At 45.5% G+C, this 22,372-nt stretch overlaps 1 protein-coding gene across 1 annotated transcript in view; it reads right to left on the bottom strand.

Annotated features, from left to right (window-relative positions):
• LOC310789122 (protein NLRC3-like) overlaps positions 1-22,372 on the bottom strand; it is a gene marked incomplete at both ends in the record, with an annotated part of 126,101 nt that overhangs the window by 99,862 nt on the left and 3,867 nt on the right. The window contains 3 exons of the mRNA XM_083650716.1: positions 18,939-19,112; positions 19,207-21,004; positions 21,394-21,622. Of these exons, the coding sequence (XP_083506842.1) occupies positions 18,939-19,112; positions 19,207-21,004; positions 21,394-21,622 (2,201 nt within the window). The remainder of the gene's footprint in view (positions 1-18,938; positions 19,113-19,206; positions 21,005-21,393; positions 21,623-22,372) is intronic.

Genomic DNA, 22,372 nt, shown 5'->3' with positions numbered 1-22,372 from the left:
TATCATCAGTACGGCAACCATTTTAGGGCATCTTCCTCCGTCAGAGTATAGGCTATCGTTCCTCAGTCTAAGCGTTGTCAGTTGTCATGTCTCCTAGTAAACTATATCGAGTGTGCTCTGAAACACCTTCAGTCCTCACACGAAAATGCTGTCATTCTTCCTGCATTAAAGTTAAGTCAAGTTATCCTTTATTTATCCCCTTGGGGAAATTCATCCTCTGCATTTGACCCATCCTCTACTAGGAACCTTCCTAGAACTAGGAGCAGTGGGCAGCCACTGTGCAGCGCCCGGGGACCAACTCCAGTTCTTTTGCCAGTACCTTGGTCAGGGGCACTGACAGGAGTATTACTAACATACATGTCTTTCTTGATGGTGGGAGGAAACCGGAGCACCCGGAGAAAACCCACACGGACACGGGGAGAACATGCAAACTCCACACAGAAAGGACCTGGGACGGACCGGGGTTCGAACCCGGGACCTTCTTGCTGAGGCAACAGTGTTAACCACTGAGCCACCGTGCCGTCCTACTGTTTCACTCCTCACGCGTCAGTCATCGCACAATACGGCATCACTCGTCAATCATCAGTCCTCATTCCTCACATCTCACACGAAAACGTTGTCTTTCCTCCTGCCTCACTTATCACTCAAACTAGCTGTCAGTCATCACTCCTCACGTCTCACACAAAAACGTTGTCATTCCTCCTGCAGACTAGCTGTCAGTCATCACTCCTCACGTCTCACACGAAAACGTTGTCATTCCTCCTGCAAACTAGCTGTCAATCTATATTGTGCGTATGATATCACACATTTAGTGCAGTTTCTCCTTATATTTACGCATCTACTTCTTCCTTTCTTCTTTCACAAGCAAAAGCCCAGGCAAGGCCTGACAACAGCAGTGCCATTTGCAACTATTTTTTATCAGATATTCTCCATTAAAGTAGCTATGAAACTGTTTAAGTGGTGAGTGAGAGTGGTGTGAGAATAGTAGGCAAACACTGGTTTGTTTCATGTATCTGGTTTGTATATGCACAGTCCTATGGTCAGTTAGGGAAGCTGGCTCTATTGAAATCTTCAAAACTAGACTCAAAACCCATTTATTTTCCCAATCATATGGTTGTGTTTGATGGTGTCATTTTCAGGAAACATTTATTATAGTCCGGGAGCCAAAGGCTGTTTTTTTGATGAACCTTGTTTCGTCTGATAAAGTTTTTTTCTCTGCTGATTCTTGTACCTTGGGGGTACCTATTCAAAATACAGGAGGGTGCCCAGTGAGCACCCTTGAGCATTTTTAGATATTAACCCATTAAGTGCCAAAATCCCATAAAAATCGGGATTTATGAGATTTCATGCAAAATCAAATGCATCAAATTTGCTTTCTCCAATGTTTATTCATAAAGGAGCAAGGATGTCATGTATAATGTAGCCTATTTGATTCCCGCGCCATGTGCCCCCCCACCCCCAATAGAAACATGAAATGAGCAGAGGACTTTTAGTCTGATAAATCACTCTCAGGTGTTGAAGCGGTGCATGTTTGCGCAAGTCAGACCCTTCTCCCCCCACCCCCCTCTCTCTGCCACTGTGTGTGTGTGTGTGTGTGTGTGTGTGTGTGTGTGTATGTGCGAGACTGCGCGCGTGTGTGCATGTTTCACTGGCTTTGAGCTGCGACACTTTCTGTCTCCACTCTCAATTCCTTGTACAGCCGGGGGGAGGGGTCTAGGTGCACTGTTCAAATCCTGTGTGCACATATCGGCAGGGGAGTTTCTAGGGAGTGGCCAGGGGTGGCACTGGCCACCCCTGAAATCTAATTGGCCACCCCAAAATCCTGAGGATGCTGGCATCTGTGGCCAACAATACTGTCTTTCAGAGGCTGTAGCGGGCTTATTTTTAAGCTAGAGTGAAGTTAGGCTAAATTTTGGTGAGGGAAAACTTTCTACATCCTTCCTAAATGCCACAATCAGTGCTACCCTTGCTTGAGTCTGTGCCCCACTTGGGCCACCCCAGTCAAGATGGCTGGGACACTGCATCTCGCCTCACACACATCTCGCCTCAAACAGACACACATCACTTATAGATGCGGCTGTGCTGCTTAAAACGTCTTGGGGGTAGAGATGTAACGGTATGAAAATTTCACATCATGATTATCGTGACTAAAATTATCACGATTATTGTATTATCACTGTATTCATAAAGAAAATGCTGAAAATGTTCAAAAAGTACTGAGAGACTCACTGAAATCATTTTACAACATTTTATATTGAAAACTCAGATCCAAAATGGATTGATACACTCACTGAAATCATTTCTCAAAGGCTGCACGTTTGCATCTGGGAGACTGTTGCCAACTTTGGTTGATGATGGACAGTATTTACCATGTTTTTCAAAGCACTGTAATCACGGTACCACGGTAATCACGGTACCACGGTTTTAATGATAATGAAAATTTTAAACGGTACGGTTATTGTAAGGAATTTTATCACGGTTATCATTAAACCGGGTATCGTTACATCCCTACTTGGGGGTATGCACACATTGATGAGTTTTGTTGGGGCTATATGTTCACTGATGGCTGATAGTGGGCTCTCTGGAGTTCCGGTAAGAAATTTCCAGAAAGCAGATGACCTGATGAGAGCCTTAGATCAGATTACGAGTCAGACCAGAACAGCCAGACTTTGGGTTTAGGTCTTGGTGAAACCAATGATGCTGATGATGTCATACATCTGGGTGAACGTGAGGGTGACAGGCTTCTCCATCTGACCACATCCCAGAAGATGCTTACCTACTACTTTGCAGCTGGTCATGTTAACCATGTCAGGTATGGCCTCTACTATCTTCATTCCATGGAGAAGCTTCCTCCACAAAGCAATTTTCTCCAGGAGCAGCATGTGATGCGACACATTAGTGGAATATGGAATAGCCTGTGGAGCAACCAGTTCATAGAGTCCACTTTCATGAGGTACGGCCACAGTGATGGAGGGATCATTGGATTGCCGTGAAGCCATAGGCACTGAAGATCTGGGCCCTGAGCCACCACATATGCTGCAAGATTGTGTCAGACATGAAGGAGATAGAAGAGGATAAGACAGATAGGTTCATCTCCATCACAAGGTGGAGGCTAAAGCCATGGGTTAAGCACATGCCAAAGTCAAGGACTTTGTCAGAAACTGGAAACCTGCCTCCATCCATTGGATCCCAATGAACATCCAGGGGAAAGCATCATGAACATCAAGATCACCCTACCAACTGTCTATTGTAGACAGTGCTATAAAGATTGAGGAGGCAATGTTAGAAGATGTTGATAAGACCTGGCCAGAGGGATCTTACAACACCATCTCAAACAAAGTCTCACCATCTCAAACAAAGTGAAGACAATGACAACAACCAAATCAATCCAAGTTGGCATCTCCACAATTTATGACGTAAATGCCATCGATTCAAGGGTAATCACACTGTTGTCTAGTGACCATGAAGTTGACATGAAGGATGTCCTCGCCTATGAGCTGGCACCAGTCCCAACTGCCATGTTTACCGAGGACGGAATGTGAATTTGTAAATCCAGGCAAGTCTACACTGAAGAAGTCACTCCAAGTCAAAATCTCCAGGAGGAATGCCAGTGTTGCAGATGTCACTGTCAATGATGGAAAAGCCCTTCTTTGGACCATCCACTGGCCAGCTGATGGCACCATAGCTGATTTAATAAAAAATGTTATGACACGGCTGACTTTATATCTATCAGACAGTGACGTCTACCTCATCTTAGACAGGTGCTATGATTACAGTATCAAGTCCATCACCTGAGATGTCACAGAGACATGGCTCAGCTAGAAACACCAGCTCTTATGTGAGGAACTGACCCAAGATCGGCTTTTCCATCTACAAGTTGGTGGTGACAGGGGAGGAGCCATGTGACAGGGGAGGAGCCATGCCCCATTGAGATCAGGTTGGAAGAAAGAAGGAGCCGATATGATCTACAAAATCAGCAGGAAGAAGCTGACACCATCATTGTCCAAAAGGTCCGGTGTGCTGGAGAAGCACATCAACTCTCAGTGGTTTCTGATGACACAGATGTGTTCATCCTGCTCCTTCACCATTACCATCAGGAAGAACTGGATGTACACCACACATCATGGAATCGCCCCACAAGGAAAGGGCAATAGTGGACATCCAGTCAACACTGGCCAAGCATTCACAAGTTGTGAAGAACCTTTTACCAGCCCATGCCATATTGGGATGCGACACTGTAGCGTCTTACTATGGAAAAGGCTCCGTCATCAAAGTCCTCAAAACTATACAAACTATTGGCCATTGACAATGTGGTTGCACTGTTCCTTCATCAAGTCCTTCAAGTCACTGCCTTCATCTCAGCCTGTTCCAAACTTAGCTGCTCTACCGCCATCGAATGAATCATTCATTGAGAATGTTAAGAAGGGCCCACTTTCATGCAATCTTGTGGTGAAATCTCAATGTAAATCTGCCACTAGCATTGAATACTGAGGAATTTGGATGCAAAAAAAGACACATGCAACAGGTCACTGAGCCCAACAACTCTACCGGAAGATTGCAAACTTGTCCCAGACACATTTTGGAGATGAAACCCCTTCTAACTCCAATAAGTGCAACTGTGTGAAGTGCATGGTTTGCCATGCACAATGTTCTGTGCATGTTTCAGAGTAGGATGCTCAAGATCCAAATAGGCTTAACTACCGTGAAGACCATCAGCAAAATGTGCCCTTCACTTCACACCTCCCAATGTGTATCATTTACTCTGAATCTCTACTTGAGATGAGCAAAGGCTCAATGGATGTTCTCATCCAGCACGACCCATATTGTCAGAAAAAGTTTGATTTGCTGGCACGGCCTAAAAGGGTTAATAATATGTAATTTGGAATGAAATACATTGTACATGACCTCCTCTATGAATAGACATGGGAGAAAACAAATGTGATGCATTTGATTTGAGTATTTTGCGTGAAATCTCATAAATCCTTATTTTTCTGCGAATTCTTAACACATTGAATGCCAGCCATGTTTTCATTCCTGTAGGTAAGTTGTGCCAGGGGTGTTTTTGACGATTCTGGCTCATTTTAGAAACAGCCGAGGATTCTTTTCTGTTACGAATTCATGAACACCAATCATCTAAAAATAACTAATAGAATGTGTGCTTTCTCTGTCTAAAAGAGTTAGTTTGCAGAGTTAGTAGTTATGTAGATATTAGCCGTTGAGTACAGCATGGTTTCAGCGTCTGGAAATTTATTCAGAGATAAATGGCTTTTTGTGAAACAGTCACTTTAACCATTCATTTTTGGCATCAGTAAGACCGTCAGACATTCTAAACAATAGTTTTGAACAGTAATTTCCTCCATAACAACAGGAAACACCCCTCTCATTCAAACTCCTCCCTCCGTGTGTCTTCTCCTCCTTCCTCCTGGCTGTACAGCGGGCGTGTCAGAAGCGCTTTTGCTGCTGCCTGCCTGTGTGCCTGCCTGCCTGCTTGCCTGCGTGCAGACGCTCCTTGTGCGAGTCAAGATGGGCCGGGGAATGCGTGGGCGATGGGCAGATGTTGATTCTGGCCTTTCTGAGGTGTTTCAAAGTGTGTTTCACCTATGATCTATTTTGCAAATCGCTCTCCGCTCTCTGTGTGCTGCTGCCGGTGCGCGGCCGCTCTCAGGCAAGACAAGTCTTGGAAGGATTACTGTAAAATCGCCACGGCATTTCCTTGAACGGCTTGGTCCCGCGGCAGTTTTTTCTTTGATTTCGGTCGTCTGGGGGAGCACTGTCAACACTTAGTGGGTCGGTAAAATAGATTATACACATTATCTTGCTCCAATAGTGATCTCGAAGATGTAAAAGTTGTTGATTGATGTACCACCGTCAAAAAAAAAAAAATGTTTATGTAAGACGAGTAAACTCGGCTCTGGCACTTAAGCGTTGGATTATGTAAGACGAATTATTTCGGCTATGGCACTTAAGGTGTTAAGGGGTTAATATCTGAAAATCCTCAAGGGTACTCACCGGGCACCCTCCTGTATTTTGAATAGGTACCCCCAAACTACAAGAATCAGCAGAGAAGAAAACTATCCGACGAAGCGAGGTTCAACCCCATGGCTCCCTGACTATTAGCTGTTGAGTATATATAATCCTGAATTGCTGAGCGGGCTGTCTCAAGCCAGCAATATCAGTATAAACTTAGACTTAGACCTAATTTAATAATATGGCATCAGTCCACCCAGTAGCTTAGATAGAAAATCTAATAGCTGGTGAATAAACTGGTTATGAAATACTGGTGCCTCTAAATGACCTACCTAATGACATGGACAAATGTGACAATCGGCTAGGAGAATGGATATCACGTTGTTGTTACTCAAACTCACATGCATGCGCTGCACGGGGGACGGGAGCACGCTATGGGGAGAAGGGACACCAGCCCACTACCCCGGCGGCAACTCACCAGGCAAGACCGCGACTTCACTAAACCCCCGCCTCCGGCCTAGTGGAGCCGACGTAGCACACAACTACAAAGGGCTTCCCGAGGAGCAGACTTTTTCTCTCTCAAAACAATTGAAAACCACCATCATGTTAAAGCTGAGCAAGGAGATCGATTTTATTTCACCAGAGCCGAAGGCAGCAACACAAAAGACTGATGGAAATAACAGAAGAGAAGGTAAGCCCCACTAAACTGGTATCCAGCATTGACAGTAGATACAGTAAATACTAATAATAATGAGACAAAAAAGCGAGACGAGCTGGGTGGGGCCGCGCTGATAGCAGCGGTGGAAATGGGCCATTAAGCATGGCACTCATTCTACTCTAAAGCATGGCAGCCCCTTCCTTTCCCTGTTCTCTCCACATACTCTCTCATACTCCCCCTGCTCTCCCTCCCCACAACCTCCCCTTCCTGAACTCTCCTCCCCCACTATTCTAAAGCATGGCACCCATTATATTCTATAGCATGGCACCCATTCTCTTTCTCTTTCCCCCTTCCCCTGCTCCTTCCCCACCTCTCCTTCCCTGCTCTCTCCTCCCCCACATTTCCCATTCCCTCCCCACCTTCTCCCTTTCCCTGCACTCTCCTCCCCCGCTCTCCCCCCCTCCTCCCCTCTCCTGCTCTCTCTTTCCCGCTTCACCTGCTCCTCCCCCACCTCCTCCCCTTCCCTGCTCTCTCCTCCCCCATATTTCCCATTCCCTCCCCACCTCATCACTTTCCTGCTCTCTCTCACATTCCCCCTGCTCTCTCTCCCCTGCACCACCTCCTCCCTCTCCTGATCTCTCCTCCCCCACTATTCTAAAGCATAGGCACCCATTCTACCCTAAAGCATGGCACCCTTTCTATTCTATATTTCTATATTTTCTATATCTCTCTATCACATGATTGTTCAATGTGTTATTATTACTACTGCAATTGCTACTGTTGTGTCAGCTAGAATTAGCTCTAAAGCATGGCACCCCTTCTCTTTCTTTTCCCCTTCCCCTGCTCCTTCCCCACCTCTCCTTGCCTGCTCTCTCCTCCCCCACATTTCACATTCCCTCCCCACCTTCTCCCTTTCCCTGCTCTCTCCTCCCCCACATCCCCCCACTCTGCCTCCCTCCTCCCCTCTCCTGCTCTCACCTCTATCCCCCTTCCCCTGCTCCATCCCCACCTCCTCCCCTTCCCTGCTCTCTCCTCCCCCACATTTCCCATTCCCTCCCCACCTCCTCCCTCTCCTGATCTCTCCTCCCCCACTATTCTAAAGCATAGCACCCATTCTACCCTAAAGCATGGCACCCTTTCTATTCTATATTTCTATATTTTCTATATTTCTCTATCATATGATTGTTCAATGTGTTATCATTACTACTGTAATTGCTACTGTTGTGTCAGCTAGAATTAGCTAGACATATTTTCTGTGAAGTCCTCTGAGACATGCTTGTGAATTAGGGCTATACAAATAAACTTGACTTGACTATGGTCTCATGCAGTCACAGAACGTACGTGGTATACTAGTTGACTGTTGGCTGTAGTCTTTGCAGTGTGTTCAAGTGCACATTTTTGGCCACGACACAGGAGACGTGAGGTGATACAACAGTCGGCATTCTTTGCCGCTAGTCCTTTGAAGTTTTGGTGGTGTGTTGCAGCCTTAAGATATCTGCTGGAGAAAATAAAATCCATGCACAGATTTACCTCCTATAGGTCCACACATTTCACATATATTATTAAGCTCCGCCAGCGCCACACAGCTTCCGGCTCGCTGGTTGCTCGCCAGTGCATCCCAGTGGGGCAGTGCTTATAGTAAAAATCTTGTCTAAAAGTATTAACTCATTGAGTGCCAATGACGACTTTAGTCGTCAATTCAAATAGTGGCGTAGAGTGCCAAAGACGACTAAAGTCGTCAATTGCGTTTTTTGACTGGGGGATGTCGATCTAAGCCTCTTACATCGCCTCTTACAATATGGGAGCTATTGAATGTGTCTAACCTATTTTACAGAACCCTTAGGTGGCGACAGTGCTCTCCAGATAACAGAAAGGCAAGGAAAAAACAAAGAAGAAGTCGTTGGGGAAACGGAAATCGCATCGCATCCGTATGCATCGATATGCATGAAGCATAACGTTACTGTAGCTGTGCCTGCAGCAGCCAATCTGCTGCCACAATTGAGCCGCTCCATGTCCGTTGCGACAGCACATCCGCATGATCAGCCGTGGAGTTGTTATTATTCTCAACTGGAAGCATGGTTGCGGGTGACAAACACACGCGGAACGCTGTAAAAAAGCTGGATGTCGCGCACCCTTCACTGTGCACAGCAAACTCAGCAGAGAGCCACCAGAGACACTTCCATACGGAGGAGGAGTGTGCAGTTGAGGCGGGGGGGGGGGGGGGGGGGGGCACGCAGAGCAGCACACAACACCCAGACAGACCCAGACAGCAGGACAGGATTGGCAAACGCAAGCCAGAATATCCGATGCCCACCAGCAGCAAATCAAGACCAGCAAGAAGCTGCAACCAGCAGCGCACGCAGGGGCCAGCGCTGCTGGTTGCAGCTAAAAAATATTATTCTGCCAAACAAAATTCCCTGGCCTTCACTGTTTTATTGAAGGAAATTATTTTTGAGGTGTGACTACATTAGAAAATATTAGCTTCAGAGTCAGTGATGTGCTTGAAATGTTTAATTTCACAAAAGGCTCATTATCTCAGCTTCTAGAAAAAAATTGCTGTTTTTGGTTAAATCAAGCTATCTTCTCCGGCTCATAACTAAAGAACGGAAAATGGGATCAATAAACTTTTTTTTGCAGATGATAGAAGAGAGTCTCCTCGTTCTTGGTGCGTGTTCAGTGTTTACATAGTAATATCACACAATATTCTGTGGGCCTCGAGAAATCACTGAAAACGCTCTGAAACTCTGGCACTGGGAGCGTCCGTTCTCCAAAAGTGGCTGGCACTCAATGAGTTAATATTGAACATGTCACATGTCTAATTTGCACTATTCAACACTGCATTTTCTCAGTGTCTCAGAAACGCACTCGCCAAGTTTGAAGTTGATCGGACGAACGGCTCTCGAGATGTGTGATAAACAGAGAACATACAGACAGACGGCCGTGCATTTATTAAGGAGATACACACTTACACCTCCTCGGAACTGGTGTCAACCTCTGGACTCCACCATGGTCCACACTGTGGGGGAAACAAAGTCAGACCAGAGTATTCTATTTGATGATTGAAACAAAACCTTCCCTATGAAGGGTTTTCCATATACAGTGTATTAGTGATGCGCGGGTCACCCAGAACCCGCCGGGTCCCGCGGGCTGGGCCGCCCCGCAGGCGGGCTGGGTTGGCAAATTATGAAAATATCGCGGGTGCGGGCGGGGCAGGCTCAGAACGTGACAAAGCAACATTATTAAATAATTTAGAGCAATGAAACACACAGAGTAATTAACCTTAAAGACGTTAACTCTCTCTCACACGTAGGTACACACAATCAGACAGACTCCTGCTGCACTCTCTATAGCCTACATGGAGTAAAGAAACGCTTCAATGAGGTAGCCTATGTGGTCTCAAAACAAACATTTTGGAAGGATTATTCGCTGTCATTATTATTTGAAGTGTCCATATAATGCCACCGCAGATTTTCTGTTGTGGACTCGACTGTGATCTATTTGTCAACTTTACTGCAACGTGAGTAGGCTGTGAACAATTGAGTGCGCATGAGGTAATTAAAAGAAATCAGACAGCGAGTCTGGCCGTATCTGCAAGCCGTGTGCGCACCTGCTGCACGTATACGTTTAGCCTACTACTGCAACATGGCCAATTGAGAGCGCATGATGTAATTAAAATAAATGGGGAAGAATAAGAACTGTTTCTGTAGCCTGCCTATAGTGCCTACCTACCTCTACCTGCTACCTCCATTTGAAACACTGCGCGGTCACGCCATCCGCACTTTGGGGAAGCGTAGTCGGTCGCGCTATCTGAAGACCATGGATTAATTGAAGAAAGACCGACATGAAAGCAGCAGCGCAATTCATCCATTCAACTGTTGTCGCGCAGGGCAGCATGTGAGTGTCTGTGTGTGTGTGTGTGTGAGAGAGAGAGACAGAGAGGGGGGAGACAGAGTTATTAGCTACTTTGCACACCTTGGAAGCTCCGCTGTGCTCCTCCTGAGTCCGGAGACATATTACATTAAATTGGCCGTTGCGGGCTGCCGGGTTGGGCTGGGTTCGAATTTTCAGATATTTTAACGGGGCGGGCGGTGCGGGCTGGCTCCAATGACGGGTTGGGTTGGGGCGGACCTTAAAAAAACCTGACCCGCGCATCACTACAGTGTATGTAATAGGGACCGTTTGTTATTTGTGGAAGGGGTCACTGGAGGAAATAGGGGAGGGTGATGCTTTTTAAATACTGTATATACCTGAGAGAGTCCAGTCTCCAGTGTGGATCCTCCAGTCCAGCAGAGAGTAGCTCCACTCCTGGGCCTCCTGGATGATTGTAGCTCAGGTCCAGCTCTCTCAGATGGGATGGGTTGGAGCTCAGAGCTGAGGCCAGAGAAGCACAGCCTTCCTCTGTGAGCAGACAGCCTGACAAACTGTGCACCCCCCCCCCCCCCCCACACACACACACACACACAAACACACACACAAAAATCAAGCCATGTCAAATTTTATTAGTAACCTACTGTGAAATTAGTTGTGATAATGCCGTCAAACTCTAGCAAAACGGTTACTGCCTCATACAGTTGGCTAGTCAGCTCTGTGGTTATGTGCTGCAGTTTGAGAGTTCCCTCCTCACTGTCTGACAGAATATTAGAAGTCCTTTCTGCTTTTTCAGGTTTGGTAACATCCAACCGCGCCACCTCCTGCCCCCTGGACCCGATCCCTTCCGCCCTCCTACAGTCCATTAACTCCTCTCTTTCCTCTGGTCTATTTCCAACCATCCTAAAGACTGCCATTGTGAAACCATTACTCAAAAAAACCATCCCTCGACCCTACTGCCATCTATAACTACCGTCCTGTCTCTCTCCTCTCTTTCCTCTCCAAAACCATCGAACGTGCCGTCTCCAGTCAACTTTCCACCTATCTCTCCCAGCACAATCTGTCTGACCCTCTCCAATCTGGTTTCAAACCCGCTCACTCAACCGAGACTGCTGTTCTCGCTGTCACTGAGGCACTTCACTCCGCCAAGGCCTCATCCCTCTCCTCTGTTCTCATACTCCTGGACCTATCTGCTGCTTTCGACACTGTTAACCACCAAATCCTTCTTTCCACCCTTTCTGACTTGGGTGTCACTGGCTCTGCACTCTCCTGGTTCTCCTCCTATCTTTCCGACCGCTCCTACCGGGTTTCTTGGAGAGGTTCCCTTTCTATTCCTTGCACCCTTTCCACTGGTGTCCCTCAGGGTTCTGTTCTAGGTCCTTTCCTGTTCCTCCTCTACATGGGTTCACTTAGTCACGTCATTGCATCTCACGGTTTTTCCTATCACTCCTATGCCGATGACACACAGCTTTACCTTTCCTCTCCCCCCCTCCCCCTCTGACACTTCAATCGGGTCACGGATCTCTGCCTGCCTGAGAGACGTTGGTGTCTGGATGGCTGCTCACCACCTCAAACTCAACCCTGAAAAAACCAAGATTATTTTCCTCCCTGGCAAAGAATCCCCCCTGACTGACCTCTCCATTTCCATTGACAACCACATCGTAACTCCATGTCAAAAAGCTAAGAACCTGGGAGTGATCCTCGACCACCAACTAACCTTCTCTGCCTACATTGCCACAACAGCACGCTCCTGCAGGTTCTCCCTCTTCAACATTCACAAGATCCGCCCATTTCTCACCAGAGAAGCTAGACAAATTCTGGTACAGTCATTGGTCTTGTCGCGCATCGACTATTGCAATGTCCTTTTGGCAGGCCTCCCTGTTTCAGAAATACTTCCTCTTCAGCTCATTCAGAACACAGCAGCCCGTCTGGTCTACAATTTATCTAGATTTTCCCATGTCACCCCCCTTTTCCGAGAGCTTCACTGGCTTCCCATCCTGGCACGCATCAAATTCAAAACTCTGGCACTGGCTTTCAAGGCCGTTCACCAAACAGCCCCCTCATACTTACAGTCTATGGTCACTTTCCAAACCTCTCACCGCCCGCTCCGTCCCTCCACTAGTGCAGGAAGTCTCGCCCCTCCCCTGCTATGTGGGCTCAGAAGCCGCTCTCGGTCGAGACTCTTCTCGTACCTGGCCCCAAGATGGTGGAATGAACTTCCCTCTGACATCAGGACTGCCGCATCACTACCCATTTTCCGCAGAAAACTTAAAACTCATCTCTTCAGACTTCACATAGACCCTTCCTGAATTCCCTCCCTCCTCTCTGCCTGCTTTCCATGTGTTTTTAATTTAATTATCTGTTTCTGAAATGTATGCTCCTTTAATTGTTCACACTTTTAATCTCCCACACTTTTAATTGTTTTTCTATTTTGTCTATTCATGTTTTATTGTGTGCTGTATAGGATCATGCTGTAAGTCGCTTTGGATAAAGGCGTCTGCTAAATATCAATAAAGTAATGTAAAGTAAAGGTTTCAACAACTGAGGCAGCACAGAGGAAAGAATGAAATGCCCTCATGGAAAGTCATTCACAGGAGCTATGAAGGGCTAAATGTTGGTATCACACCTGGTTTAAAAAATACATGGACAGAGAAAATCACCAACAGGTGTTTGTCTGCTGATACTATAGTAATCTGTATGTAAAGCAGGATGTAAATGATAGTAATCTGTATGTAAGGCAGGATGTAAATAGCCATATGTTGATCAGGTTAAAGCACAACAACAATGCTGGCAGTTGTTGGGGAATGTTTGATTGGTGTGCTATGGGCTAAAGCAGGGATACTCAACTTGCTTTGCCTGGGGGCCACTTTTTGAACCACCAAGCAGAATGTTAACAAGCAATAATCAGAGTGAGAATGCAAACCCAATATCCAGTGTATTGGAGGTACTGTACAGTAAAAGGTAGAAATTCAGTTTCTTCAATTCAGTTCAGTTCTCAAATTTGTTCAGAGTAAACGCACTTCCCAAACAAATCAATAAATTTCTCTCTCCAAAAGAAAATGAACCTACTTATCCTGTGTGCACAACGCCGACCTGTTTGGTTACATTTATATCATATAAATTAAGTAGGCTACATATAGCAAGTGCCTGGGTGGCAAGCAGGCTGCAATATCTGACAATTTAGCTGGAGCTCAGTCAAACTTTATTTAACATTAGTTTTCATTGTGAATTAGAAAATGGTCAGGGGGCCACTCTGCATGCGGCCCCCGGGCCACAAGTTGAGTATAACTGGGCTAAAGGATTAGAGGTCTGGGTCCAAAATGACCCAGACCTTAATGGCCCCGGGAGATTTGTGCCCAGACCCAGATTGGACCCGTCTATTATTAGAAACCTGAGAACCGGACCCGGACAGAACCAAGCACACCGGACCCGTACAGAACCAAGAAATACAGAGGCAGAGACTTGCGGTGCCAAGCCAAAGGTGCTTGCTAATTGCTATTACAAGTTGTATAAATGAAACTTTGTGCATCTTTCTTACCTAACGTTAATGTGTTCTCCCCTGGTTGCTCCTGCCAGACACTGCAGACACTGCCTGACCGTGACGTAATGCATAATCCATTCAATGATCCTTACCAATAAAGATTGTAATGCACGCAGGCTGCACAAAAACCACACCACACGCCACCACATCAGAAAACACCAGCCAGAGTCAGTGAATGTGCTGGAAATTAGAGTGCAAAAGGTATTCATAAAAGGGACTATATCTTGGAAAGTAAAAAAAAACGACAGAAAACCCTTGAAAGTGCACTTTTTTCAAAGGCTGTCATTTCATAATGGAACTGTCTTCAACAAAATTTCTTCTTTGGAAGAAGCAGGAGTGTTCAATGTTTCATTAAAGTCCAGCCCTATCAATATAGCCCTAATAGAAAAAATTCTATAGCTGTTTTCAACTGAATGGAAGTGAATCTGGCACAGGCTGCAGACAATTTTACTGAAGCGCTGTGGCACTCAATGTGTTAAAGGGCAGCACAGCACTGTGAAACTGTTTGAGAAAATCCCTGAAAAATCCACTGGCAGCCTCTACTGCCAGTGGCAGTGATACTCCTCCAGCAAAACAACAAAAACTGGATTTCAGCCGAGGAAAACCAGCCGTAAGTGGAGAAGGACTTAAGAAGCTCATCGCTGGGTATATCCCTTTTTTTTTTACAATATATTTATTGGATTTTGATCTAAAATGAAGTAACAACAACTCACAGACAAAAACAATAGTGAGGGGGGCATAGGGAGGGGGATTGGGGGGATGGGGACTAAACCAAAACAGCATAAGACATCTCAGCTCATCAACTCATGCTGGGTATATCATGGACGAGATGCTACCTATTTCCACTGTTGACTCGCCCGCACTCATAGAGAAAATACCCACGAAGAACAATGTCAAGCTGGCACAGAGGAAGACGTTTGCTGGCTACTTCGAGAGAGAATATGCGGGGATGGAGGCTAAGTTGAAGGCGATGCTGGGTGAGGTAGACTTTAGCTACTTTCACACATGAACTCCGGATCAGGTGAGGGTTGCTCCCCACTGAGCCTGCGCCGGATGATACGTGAAGTGTACCCTTTCAGACATGAGGCATGTTGCTTTCACACATGAGTAGCACCTCCGCAGAGTTTGTAAAGTAGAGAGGGGGCGGGGGTGGGGGAATTTGGGCATGACCACACAATGGGGAGTTGTGAAAACTAAAAATACATAATGGGCGATAACTGCCTAACGTTCACAGCATATAATCGTTTGCGCATAAGGGTAGTAATTAATTAAACAACCCTACAACTCACGCCCAGATGCATCGATTTCCTCGAGTTGCAAGCACTACAAAGAATACAGGTCTTTGCTATGTTCAGTCCTAAAATGCATCAAACCTACTAGAATTATACAGAATACAGGAAGCTAGACGTTTTTACCTTCAAAATAAAATAAATTTTGTATTACTTAGTAACACAAAATCAGAATGGTCGACTCACTACGGGTTAAAATTGATTACACGTGCATTTACTTTATTTAATTGCCATTATTGCGAAGGTTATACACGGAAGTTTTTGTTTTATACTGCCTGACTTGACGCTACTTGGAATTTGCGGTTCTCCCCTTGAATCTTCACAAACGCTGTGTAAACGTTAAATCAAAGGCATGAACGCAACCAGATCCAGATACCCTACCTAGCGATGTCCAATACTGGGAAGCGGGACGACCCTTGCGTCCAAAAATGCTCATTAAATGTGTGTGCTGTGCGAAGCTATGCAGAAAGGAAATCGGATCATTTCTGTCTGTCCTCATGCACTCACTGAGCTGACTACTTCACGGAGGTCTGGAGGGGGGGGGGGACAATCCGCCCCTGTGTGTAGGGCAGGAGCTACACTTCCCTGCGACTAGGAGGAGGATCGCGGGAGCGCGCATACCCCCCCAAAACGTGTTCGCACATATACTGCCATCCGAATGCCCTCTAGATAACTGCTGAATTCCAGGCATGTGTGAAAGTGGCTTTTGTTTCCACTACATCTGACATCTGGACAGCTAACAACAGGAACTATGGGTGTAACAGTTCACTAATTAACTCATTGAGTGCCAATGATGACTTTAGTCGTCAATTCATTTAGTGACGTAGAGTGCCATTGACGACTAAAGTCGTCAATTGCGTTTTTTGACGGGGGGATGTCGATCTAAGCCTCTTACATCGCCTCTTACAATATGAGAGCTATTGAATGTGTCTAACCTAATTTACAGAACCCTTAGGTGGCGACAGTGCTCTCCAGATTACAGAAATGTCAGGAATACAGCCTGAAAAAGCCGTGATCAAAGAGAAACCGCTCATGCTGCAGCCCAGAGCCATGTAGATTGCTCTGGCTGCTGCTTGACGGTGCCTGCCAACAGCAATCAATCCGCGCACACAACTGAGCTCCTCTGCCTCTGTCTGTCTGTCTGCATATAGTTTCTCCACACGATTACCCACCAGAAAGGCAGCACCCGACGCCGAAGGGCCAAACCTTTACCTGCAGTCCCGTTTGGCATTTCCTTGTCGCGCTGTGAGTCGCCCGGGAGCCGCCCGGCGCAAAAACGGAGGCTCCGAAAATAGACTGGGTGCATGTGGGGAGGAGTTTGCAGCTGAGTGGGGGAGAGGGGGGTGGGGCACGCAGGCTCCACAGAACTACACCAGGTCACTACATCAGAAAATATTAGCTAGAGTCAGTGAATGTGCTTGAAATGCTGCATTTCACAAAAGGCTGAATATCTCAGCTTCTAGATAGAAATGCATGTTTTTGCTGTTTTTGACCTATCTTCTCCGGCTGATAACTAAAGAACGGAAAATGGTATCAATAAACTTTTTTTTGCTGATGATACAATAGAGTCTCCTTGTTCTTTTTGCGTGTTCGGTGTTTACATAGTAATATCACACAATATTCTGTGGGCCTCGAGAAATCACTGAAAACGCGCAGAAACTCTGGCACTGGAAGCGTCCGTTCTCCAAAAGTGGCTGGCACTCAATGAGTTAACAGATCCACTTTGGGTAAGTGTACACTTAACTCATTGAGAGCCAATGACGTCTAAAGACGTCAATTCAAATAGTAACGTAGAGTGCCAATGACGTCTAAAGACGTCAATTGCGTTTTTTGACGGTGGGACGTGGATCAAAGCCTGATGCATCTCCTGTAAAAGTATGGGGGATTTTGAAGGTGTATAAGCTATTTTACGGACCCATTAGGTGGCGTCAGTGCTCTCCGGATTAGAGAAAGATGAGAAAAAAGAGTAGAAGAAGGCATGGGGAAACGGAAACCGATGCATGCTGTAACGTTAGCTGTGAACAGGAGCCAATCTGCTCCCACAATTGAGCCCCTCCGTCTCCGCTGCGATAGCCCCTCCACATGATTAGTTGCCAGAAAAGGAGCACCCGACACCAGCGTCTTTCTGAAAAGCCAAATCATTCTCAGCTGGAAGCGCTGGGAGCCGGCGTACAAAAACGGCGGAGCGCTGTGAAAATAGAGCTGGGTGCAGCCAGCGCACTTTGAAACGTGCAGCAGAAAATTCAGAGCAGAGAGCCACCAGAGACACTCCCACTGAGGAGTTTGCAGTTGAGGGGGGTGGGGCACGCAGGGCACCATACAACACCGACCCAGACAGCAGGCTCGATGGACAGATTGGCAAACACAAGCTGAAATACCTGATGCCCACCAGCAGTAAATCAAGACCAGCAAGAAGGTGTAGGGTCTGCGCACGCAGGGGCCAGCGCTGCTGGTTGCAGCTAAAAAATATTATTTTGCCATCAAAATTCCTTTGTTTTTGCTGTTTTATTGAAGGAAATAATTTTTGAGGTGTCACTACATCAGAAAATATTAGCTTCAGAGTCAGTGATGTGCTTGAAATGCTTCATTTCACAAAAGGCTCATTATCTCAGCTTCTAGTTTGAAACGTCTGTTTTTGGTGAAACCAACCTATCTTCTACTGCTGATAACTAAAGAACGGAAAATGATATCAATAAACTTTTTTTTGCTGATGATACAAGAGAGTCTCATCGTTCTTTGGGCGTGTTCGGTGTTTACATAGTAATATCACACAATATTCTGTGGGTCTTGAGAAATCACTGAAAACGCTCTGAAAGGGCTGGCACTGGGAGCATCCGTTTTCCAGAAGTGGCTGGCAGCCAATGAGTTAAGTGTAAGGTGTTTGGGGTAAAAAAAAAAAGAGAAGAGAGTAACTATAGTAACGTAACTAATTACCTTTTGAAAAAGTAACAAGTAAAGTAACTTTTATTACTTTTTTAAGGAGTAATCAGTAATTACTTTTCCAGAGTAACTTGCCCAACACTGAATATAAATCACTCACAAGTTACGGGAAACCGTCATTTTCAAAGTAAATTAGTAAGTATGTGCGAAGTATGTGCGAAGTATGCGTGCGCATGCGCACAAATGCACCTCAGGCAAATGAGGAGGTAATTTGCATTGCAGAGGGAACCCTCTTGCTAGTTCTTCTCGCTATGGATTTACTTGCAGTTTGTGACAACAAAGCCTCACGTGCGGCGCGCGCTGTGTGTTTTCATACGTTTCTCTCATGATCAGCGCTGATCAACATGTTCGATCAATTATAGAAGTCTTCACGGGGCTACTCGGATCCTAGGACCTTGGACCCGACCCGAGACCCGTCCGGGTCCACATTTATTATGATCAATTAGGGTCCGGGTCGGGTCCGATTCTATCACTATCTATTCTATCATTATGTGTAATACCCGAGTAGACCTGTGAAGACCTCTATAAAGGATTGAACATGTTGAATCTGACCAAACATCTCCAAACAATTCCAAACCACGACAGCCAGCAATGGGGCACCAAACAAACATCTGTGTTTGTCCGTGTTTGTTGGAGAATGTTTGTTTGGTGTACCATGGGCTTAAGGGATACTGACCTGAGACTCTCCAGTCTACAGTGTGGACTCTCCAGTCCAGCAGAGAGCAGATTCACTCCTGTATCTTGCAAGTCGTTGTCACTCAGGTCCAGCTCTCTCAGACTAGAGGACTGGGAGCTGAGAACTGAGGCCAGAGCTTCACAGCTTCTCTTTGACAGCTTACAGCCACTCAACCTGGGGAAGAATTATCCATGAACAAGAAATTAGAAAATAGTTTTTCTGTATATTGCATTTCATATTGAAGACATCAAATTATGCATGCACCTACAGAGATTTATTGGAGGCTTTGACCAGTGGTAGCAGCCCCAGAAGAGCCTCCTCTGAAGCAGAGTATTTCTTCAGGTCAAACACATCGAGCTCTTCTTCTGATGACAGTAAGATGAAGACCAGAGCTGACCACTGAGCAGGGGAGAGTCTGGTTGTGGAGAGACTTCCTGAACTCAGGTGCTGTTGGATCTCCTCCACTAGAGAACGGTCATTCAGCTCATTCAGACAGTGGAACAGATTGATGCTTTTCTCTGAAGAGGGATTCACCTTGATCTTCTCCTGGATGTACTGGACCGTATTCTGATTGGTCTCCAAACTACTTCCTGTCTGTGTCAGCAGGCCTCTTAGGAGAGTCTGATTGGTCTCTAGTGAAAGACCCAGGAGGAAGCGGAGGAACAAGTCCAGGTGTCCATTTGGACTCTGTAAGGCCTTGTCCACAGCACTCTGGTAGAGACGCGTTAGTTTAGAGTTGCCTCTTGATAGTGTTGACCAGCAGGATGTTGATTGAGTTTCTGACAGTAGATTGACACCAGTTTTGATGAAGGACAGAAAGACATAAACTGCAGCCAGAAACTCCTGAATGCTCAGATGGACAAAGCAGAACACAGTGTCCTCGTTCAGCCCACGCTCCTCTTTAAAGATCTGTGTGAACACTCCTGAGTACACTGAGGCTGCTCTGATATCAATGTCACACTTTCTCAGGTCGGCTTCATAGAAGATTAGGTTGCCTCTCTCTAGCTCGTCAAAAGCCAGTTTTCCCAGAGAGAGAATCATCTTCTTGTTCTCTCTATTCCAGATTGGATCTTTGTCAGCTCGTCCATGATACTTGACATCCGCCTGTTTGGACTGAACCAGCAGGAAGTGGATGTACATCTCAGTCAGGGTCTTGGGCATGTCTCTTCTCTCTCTGGTTTTCAACACAAGCTCCAGAACTGTAGCAGTGATCCAACAAAACACTGGTATGTGGCACATGATGTGGAGGGTTCGTGAAGTCTTGATGTGGGAGATGATTCTGCTGGCCTGCTCCTCATCTATGAATCTCTTCCTGAAGTACTCATCCTTCTGTGAGTCAGTGAAGCCTCTCACCTCTGTGACCATGTCAATGCACTCAGGAGGGATCTGATTGGCTGCTGCAGGTCGTGTCGTCATCCAGAGGTGAGCAGTGGGAAGCAGTTTCCCCTTGATGAGGTTTGTCAGCAGCACGTCCACTGAGGTCGACTCTGTAACATCAGTCACAATCCCATTGTTCTGGAAGTCCAGAGGAAGTCGACACTCATCCAGACCGTCAAAGATGAACACAACTTGGAACTTGTCAAATCTGAAGATTCCTTTGGTCTCAGGAAAGAAGTGATGAAGAAGTTCCACCAAACTGTACTTTTTCCCTTCCAGCAGATTCAGCTCTCGGAAAGTGAATGGAAATGTGAACTGTATATCCTGGTTGGCTTTGTCTTCAGCCCAGTCCAGAGTGAACTTCTGTGTTAAGACTGTTTTCCCAATGCCAGCCACTCCCTTTGTCATCAATGTTCTGGTTGGTTCATCTCTTCCAGGTAAGGGTTTAAAGATGTCTTCACTTTTGATGATTGTTTCCGGTCTCACTAGTTTCCTGGATGCTGCTTCAATCTGTCTGACCTCATGTTCATCATTGACATCTCCACTCCCTCCCTCTGTGAGGTAATGCTCTGTGTAGGTCTGATTCAGAAGTGTTGGGTTTCCTGCTTTAGCAATCCCCTCAAACAGACACTGGAACTTCTCCTTCAGACTGGATTTGTGATTACGTTGGCACACTGCAGCAAGAGTTTCTGAAAGGACAAATTACATCAATCAGTGGATGTTTTGCTGTAAATATGAGAAGCGTAAATATTAATATGTGAATGCATACTTTTCCTGACCCCATGGCATCTATTCTGCTCATCACTGGTGGATAAACAGGTCCTGACTGTGTGTGCTACCCAATGTGAAATGCATCTGTGGTGGCATTTGATCTTAAATAATACTGTGTTCAGCATTATGCACCCACATGAATAAATCAATGATTTTAGCTGATGATTCATGAAGATTGTGAATATTATTTTACAATCTGGAATTGAATCGATCTTTCATGAGAAATGTCTATATTTAACTAATCATATATCTCCCATTTTCCCACCACTTCCTCCCTCCATCATGTTAAAGCTGTAAAGCCTCTTACTGCTGTGCAGAGAGTCAGCCAGCTCCTCCTGCTTCATTCTCCTCAGGAAGAGCAGTGTGATGTCTAGAAAACCCTCTGTGCTCCTCCTCCTCTGCTCTTCCTCCTCACTGTCCACCGCCTCCTCCTCCTCCCTCTGGCTCTCTAAGCATTCTGGGTAATCTGGACGCAGAACCCGCTGGACTCTCTTCAGCTCCTTCTTCACAAAAGTGACAATGTTCTCCTCAAGCAGCTGCAACAGAATAACATTTGAATTAAACATTATGAAAAATAATAATAATAATACTGTAATAACATCAGATCCACTGGTCTAAAGAGTGCAGCTTGAAGACCTCATCAACCAACAATCTTTATTTTACCAGGTAAGAAGTTAGTTAAGAACAAATTCCTATCTACAATTAGGACCAGGAAGTAGGCAAAATACCTCCTGATGGAACAAGGTTTGGGGAGAAATAGTCTCAACGCCAGACCGATGTACTCATTACATCCCTTTTTGCTTTCTTTATTTGATAATTATGTTTTATTAATGTTATTATTATGGTTATTATTATTGTTTGAAAACTTTCCAGACAGAAGGTTTGCTTGTCACTGCTTATTTAACTTATCAAAACATATTTATTGGTGATCAGCCAATACGCGGATACTAGGGGTGTCACGATACACTAATTTCACGATACGATACGATACACGATATTGGGTTTACGATAACGATACAATACGATATTTTAACAATATTCTTTTTAACAAAAGTTAATAATTTTTATGTATTTATTTATCATTTATTTAACCATGTGAGTCCCGTTGAAATCGAAACCTCTTTTCAAAGGAGCCCGGGGAAAATACTGGAAAAATAGTAATTTCATTTGAAATACACAAAATACAAAACAAAGGCTGTTTTTGGAAATTGTTATTATAATAACTATAAAACAACATGGAAGATAATGCTTCTCTTGCAATAGAATGTGTCACACTGTCACAAACT

This window comes from Poromitra crassiceps (genome assembly GCF_964638095.1).
Source record: "Poromitra crassiceps genome assembly, chromosome: 14".
Lineage (NCBI taxonomy): Eukaryota > Metazoa > Chordata > Actinopteri > Beryciformes > Melamphaidae > Poromitra > Poromitra crassiceps.
The sequence above is the reverse complement of the archived record's forward strand: the minus strand, read 5'-3'. Positions and strand labels throughout refer to the sequence as shown.